The 6,406-nt window shown below is 53.9% G+C and overlaps 1 protein-coding gene across 1 annotated transcript; it reads right to left on the bottom strand.

Moving 5' to 3' along the window:
- Positions 1 to 2,636: 2,636 nt before the first annotated feature.
- On the bottom strand, positions 2,637 to 5,840 carry LOC119844174 (E3 ubiquitin-protein ligase RNF183-like). Its single transcript, XM_043499143.1, is given in 2 exon segments — positions 2,637 to 4,179; positions 5,499 to 5,840. A coding segment is annotated over 1 exon segment (588 nt). The 5' UTR covers positions 4,112 to 4,179; positions 5,499 to 5,840; the 3' UTR covers positions 2,637 to 3,523.
- Positions 5,841 to 6,406: the final 566 nt, after the last annotated feature.

The raw sequence follows: 6,406 nt of genomic DNA, 5'->3' as shown, positions 1-6,406 counted from the left end.
TGCCCTAGATCCCCTTCCCCCTCTCTGATGCTTCAGAGTACTAAAACACAAACACTTTCAAATCACATGGACTTCTCCAGCTTAAGCTGCCTGCAAGTCTCTGCTGGGCCAGTGCATACAGAGATGTCAGTGACAGCTTTGATGCTAGTTTTTCACTTTAAGGTTCTTGCTGTAGCCACACACTATAGAGAACATTCACTTTCTCAAATCTTTCCAGTGGAGTTTTGCAGGTGCCTTTTTCTAAGAAACCTGTTGTGACCTCAGTGTCTGCTTGTTTTGGTTGTGCTGGAGCTGTGCTGGGGAGGGGCCTAAAGCATCTGTGACCAGCCACAGCTGTGCACCCAGGAAGCATCACAGGGAGAGGCTTCAAGCCAGCTGTCGTCCCTCTTCTCTCCCTACACTTGGATCAGTGATATGAGAACCTTACATGCAGCAGTGTATGTACTTGTCAGAGTGGATGGGGTTACAGCGTTGCCCATTCTCAGTTGCACCCTTCCCTGTGTTTTGTTTGTATGCACGAACCAGTGCATTAAACAGGGCAAGGGAGATAGGAGAGTTCCAAACATGCAGATAGCTGTGGAACAGCTGTCTGTTGTGGGCTGTCTCTGAAAAGTGCCCCCAGCAAGGGAGAAGCGGCTTCATCTTCTCCCATTCCTCTCGAGAGTAGCTGTGCATGCCTGCAGCAGAGTAGTTCTTCACCACCACCAATTCACTAAGTGCTGTGGGGGATCATGGTTGGTGAAAAAGAATGAAATGGGCCCCTTTTGGCTGAGGAAGTGGGTTTACTCCTTGTCTCTCTAGCTGACTACATGAAACATCTGGTCTCACCTGCTCTTAGCTCCATCACCCCTAATTCATTAGTGAGAGGGTTTCCCCCAAGGAAACAATGGCAGCTGACCAATGCCCAGTGCGTAGTCTGCTAGGATTGGCCATCTTTCCAGCCCGGGGGTTGCAGTGGCAACATACGGCTAAAGTGCAGCACAGACTTTGCATATAAACCCAAAACAAGTCCTACCATAATCCCAGCCTGTACAGTGACCTGCACTGGGGCCCCCACCTCCAGCCAGCCCTTGCCTGGAGACACCACTTAAAATGTCCCGTGAGCTATCCAGTGCAATTTATTTGCTCTTTTAAGATCTAACTCTACTAAGCAACCAATGTTTGGTCTTCTGGACAGTACCTTAAAGCAGGTTACACTGTAGTTTACAGGCAAATAGAAATCACTTGATTGAGCTCCGCAGCAAGACATCATTTGGCTGAGTTCCCTGCAGCTATCCAGCCCTGTCCCTCCTCTGGGTTGCACCAGCTACAGTGACCTTAGAGATGCCAGCAGAAGGAGCTGCTGTTGGAACAGGCTGAGATCTAGCTGGACTTTGACCTAGCAGGTCTTGCTTTATTAAACAAGTGTAGCCACCTGCCTGCTGAAAGCATGGAATTCATTGCAGAGAGGCCCATGACAGCTCTCAGATGGTAACAGCTGGATCCAAAGCAGCGGCAGCCTCCACTCCTGAAGCCATCCAGTCCCTTATAGTTTCCTTAGTGACTCCAGCTTCTCCCATTTTCTCTCCTCCTCCTGCCCTCACCCCATCCATCAGGCTGTCATTCCCCGCACAGGAGTCCAGACTTGTCAGTCTCTAGCAGAAGGGATGGGTCCCATCATCACGTTACGTGCCCCCTTTCTCACACCAACAGGAAGTGCCTGCTATGATGGAGACTTGAGCCACCAATAGGGCTTCCCAAAGGGGTGGTGGGGTACAGCCTGCAGGAAGAAGGAAGCTCCACCTCTTCCCTATGACACTGCAGCCCAAGGCCTTTCCTGGTGGCTGAACAAATGTTAAAAGTGGGTCCCTTTCCTTCCCCAGTTGTGGCAGTTGAATTCCAGCATTGCTGCAAGTATGTTCCTACCTCTCGGATTGCAGCTCCCACCACTGAAAGACAGCCACCTCTGAGGTGAAACACACCTACTGCATGACAGCACAGTAACCCTCCCCAACTATCTGGGGAAGGACATGAGGCCAAACTTCCATAACTCTTACTGCAGGAAGCAGAATATAATTATCCCACGTGGCCAGTGGCTACCACACCTGCTCTTTATTGACTGCCTGAGGCTGAGGTCTCACCTGGTAAAGACAGCACCTCCAGAACACTGGTTGAGTGCTGATGCAAAGGGAAGAGACCCCTGACTGGCTCATGGCTATTGCTTCCTTAAAGGTCTCCCATCCACATTAGAAAGGCCCAGGACTGCTCAGTATGGCTAAAGCACAACTTATGATGGGCTGATGGAGCAAATGTTAAAGAAACAAAGCTGCTCAGGCTGCCTAGATACTGAGCATTCCTGGGGACTAATGCAGTTACCCACAGTGAGTGTACCATGCAGTTCCTGCTAGCTGCCAGTCAGGTACACAATGGGGAACACTATCGCTGCTACTGAGCCCATCTAGGTGCAGAATAGGCACAGCTGAGGAATCACATGTCAGCGCAAACCTGGGGAGTTGGAACAGCTTTCCCCATGCTGCCCCTTCAAACAAAGCTGCTGCAATCTGAGCCCACTGGCCTAATCTGGAGGCAGGACAAGGAAACAGGACAGACACTGCTGCTTTCTCTGATCGAAACAGGCAATCCGTGTCCGCCCCATGGAAATGGAAACCGTTCACATTTATTTTCTTGCCTCTAGAAAAGAAAGTGAGGTTGAGGGGTGAGAGCAGAGGAGGAGCTGGGATCCTAGCATAGGAGCTGTATGTGTTTGATTGTAAACAACTCAACAAAGAAGTGCAACAATTAGCTCAAAAAGACAAAAGATGAAATTTCTTGCAGGTCTTTGCTGTGGGTTAGGGGTCTGCTTATCCAGCTGATGGAAACAGCGCTGCCCCCTCACCCAGCCCCCTGGAGGACCTTTGGCACAACAGATGGTGTCAGTCTGTGGACATGAATGTCCTGGCCTGAATGTTGTCCGTCCTGGCACCCAGATCCGTGGTATTATCCCATGAGAGACAAGAAGATGAGTCACAGGACAGCCTGTAGAAATCTTCACTGTTTCCATAACATTCTGGCTCATTCCTCTTGGCTGGGTTTTGCAGCATCCCCTCCTCTTGGGTCATGGCCATCCAGTATAATGGCCTTGTTGCCCACTATTATGAGCATCTGTATTCCCAAAGTGCCTTGGCACTCATGTCCCGTAGTGCCTTGGCCCCAGAGCCCATGACAGGCAGCAAGAGCTTCAGCTGATGGGATAGTTCCTGAACACCATCCAGGTTCTGCTGCTATTGGTGCACAATGCTCAACATGGCTGCTGGGGAGCCCCCAGGCCTTGGGATGCAGCCAGGCCACTAGCATGACTGGGTGTATCACTGAGAAGGGATCAGGAAAAAAGTTCATTAGCCAGAGGCCGCAGAGATGGCCCTGGAGGGTGCAGAGAGGACTCCCCTCGCCAGAGCAGATGCAAAGTGGCTGATGTCGCCTGGGACCTTTTGCTGTCTGAGAAGATGTTGAGCTCTGGGCTCCAGTTGTGGGGCTTGCCAAGCCCTCAGCCTATGCCCCACAGGAACTGCTTGGTCCAGAAGATGGAGAAGATGAGCAGCAGCGTCACACTGAGGATGATGGCCATCAGGCAGGCAAAGATGCGGAACTGGGGGTTGTGTATGCACTGCCGAAGGGAAGAGCAGTTGGGGATGGAACTTGGCCTAGGGGAAGCCTGGGAGCTACCTAGCCTGGGCCCTGGATCTGTTCTCAGGTTGAGGGTATAAACCCTGGGCTGGCACAGGAAGTACCGTGATTTCTGCTCGTCCTTTAAGCACAGCTGCTGGCCCTACAGGATGATATGGTTGGGCTCCAGTTTGAGCAGCCGCAGGATGTCCGAGTTGGCGGGCAGCTCGGTGATGGGCTGGTTGGAGGGGAGCACTGTGGGGTGGTGGCAGAATGGGCATTGCAACCGGTTGCAGGCAGGGGACACGAGGCTTAGGTGTGCCAGGCACTTGATGCAAAAGGAGTGCTGGCACTCCAGGAGCTTTGGGGTGCGGAAGGTGTTGTTGAAGGGGTTCCAGCAAACCAGACAGTCTTCCTCTGACTCCCCGCACAGCCCTTCTGACACGGTCTCAGTGGGGCAAGGCAACATCCCCAGCTGCTGTGCCCATGAAGCCCATTTGCTGTGAGGGTTGCAGGAAAGATGATCCCACCAGCTGCCTGGAACAACACAAAAAGCCCAGTAACAATGCATCCCTCTGCACCCCAGTGAGCTGCTAATCTCCCCAGGCACGTATACCCTGCTCAGGACAGGACAAGATGAGCTGGGCAGCAGGGCAGGGGCTGATCCAGCCACACACTGCAAGGACCCCAGGAAGGGGAGAATCGGTACAGGTTACAGGTCAGTCCGACCAGCAGCAAAGTCCCTTGAGGCAGTGAAGAACCTGACCCCAGGCAGGGAGCTGGGTGGGTGTTACAGGGAACTGAACATGAAAACCATGCTCCCAGTGGCCTGGTAAAAGTGAAAGCAAGAGAGATGCTGCGCTGGCTCCAATGTGATCTGATGGACTTTCAAACAGACGGGAGAAGCCATGAAGCCATTATGCCAGGCTCTTCCTCCCAGCGACTTCAGCTTGGAACTCAGACAAATCCTCTGGTGATTGTGAACTCGGAGGTCTGGCCCGTCCAGGTGGCGTTAAAGCTGTCTCGCAGATGGCCCACAACCATCATGGGCCTTAGCAGTGGGGAATGCAGCTAACCCTGATACGGAATGTCCTGGGGACTGATGTGTTCAATCAGCCCAGGAAACCGGAGAACACGGGCTGCTGTGTTGTGGGCAAAGGCCAGGCTGGAGCACACCCAAAATGTCTACCTCAGTAGCAGCAGAGGCCCCTGTTGGGATCGGGCCCTGAGCAAATATACCCAGAAGCAGGTCTGGCCTTCCCCCGAAGATGCCCTCAAGCCAGAGCAACAAACACATTTCAAAGCAAATCTAAGTCTTTGTCATTGCATAGAGGTCTCAGCCTCTTGTTGAAGAAGATAGAAAGATTCTCTGGTTACCAACCCCACCACCAATGCAGGGTTAGCATAATGCCCTGGGCCCTTCCCACTGGGGGAGGGGCTCAGATCAAGAGCACAAGGGGTCACCAGGCTGCTAGTTCTGCCTGACTAACACTTGGATCCAGCTAGCCACATCTGTTCAATGCATACAGCACCCAAATCGAGGGACTGTTGGGAGTCAGTGCTGGGCTCTCAGCCTGGGTGTTGGAGAGATGCCCTAGCCAGGGTGGTCTGGGCATGGTCTGCTGAATGGTGACAGTTCAGAGGGGAGCCCTGAGAGCAGCGCCTGGCACTAGCACAAAAGCACCACTGAGGAGGGCTCCTGACTGATTGCCAAGAATCAGCGCTACCCCCCGCCCCCACCCCTGCCCCTGAACAAACGAACAACCACGGCACAGCAAGGAAACATACCGGGCTGTGTTACAGAAAGCTCCCTCCCAGCTGCCCTTGGGGAACCAGAGGCTGCAGGGGACACTTACTTTCACAAAGGGGGCCCAGTATCACAGCTGACCGCCGGCACCATTGCTAAGCAGGAGCCCCTGGCAGGGGACACAGGGCAGCAGGGCTGTCCTCCTTCCCCTCAGAGAGGCTAGCAAACATGCCCTGTGCAATAATCCTCACCCTTCATCCTCCTTTGCAGTCTGCATCTGCCTGCTCCTCGCCTGCAGCCACACACCATCGCTTAGCAGTGGGCAGAGCCAGCAGTGGCCTCGACAAACAGGTTTCTAGTGGAGAGATGAGGGAGGGGAAAATAGCCGTCCACGAACTAGCTGCTCCCGAGAAGGTTGCAACTGATTTCCATGGAGCAGCACACAGGGCGGTGGGCTCCAAAGGGCTGGCAGTGACTGTTGTTTACAGAGTGCACCTGGCACCGGAGAGAGGCGCGGTCGGGGAGGGGATAAAAATACCAGCAGGAGGGAATTAGGCCATGTGCATCAGCTTCCACCTCCAGAGCAGGCCCGGGCAGCTCAGGGTTGAGGCTCACCTGGTGGGTCAGGAGGGAAAGCCCTTCTGTCTAGGGCTGCTGGGCCCCACACACCAGCTCACAGACAGCACCCCCTGGATAGACAGGCGGCCTGCTGGCAGCCTCAGTGCAGAGGGGATGGGCCAGATAAGCCATGAGGCCAACACCCTTTTCTTCTGAGGGTTGTGGGTGGCTGGAAGAGGCCAGTGCTTAAAATGGGTGGGAGGGTGTCTAGCCTAATGCAAGAGCAGCAGCTTTGTTAAGAGAGTGCTTAAAGTTCACTCTACCAGGGACACTGGACGCCAGCGAGAGACCAGGATCACATGGGACGTGGCAGCCTGGGGTCACATGGGACATGGCAGGGTCACATGGGATGCCAGCAGCAGGCCAAGGTCACACGGGACACTGGTGGCAGACCAGGAC

The sequence above is a fragment of the Dermochelys coriacea genome, chromosome 16, assembly GCF_009764565.3.
Source record: "Dermochelys coriacea isolate rDerCor1 chromosome 16, rDerCor1.pri.v4, whole genome shotgun sequence".
Classification (NCBI taxonomy): domain Eukaryota; kingdom Metazoa; phylum Chordata; order Testudines; family Dermochelyidae; genus Dermochelys; species Dermochelys coriacea.
The sequence above is the reverse complement of the archived record's forward strand: the minus strand, read 5'-3'. Positions and strand labels throughout refer to the sequence as shown.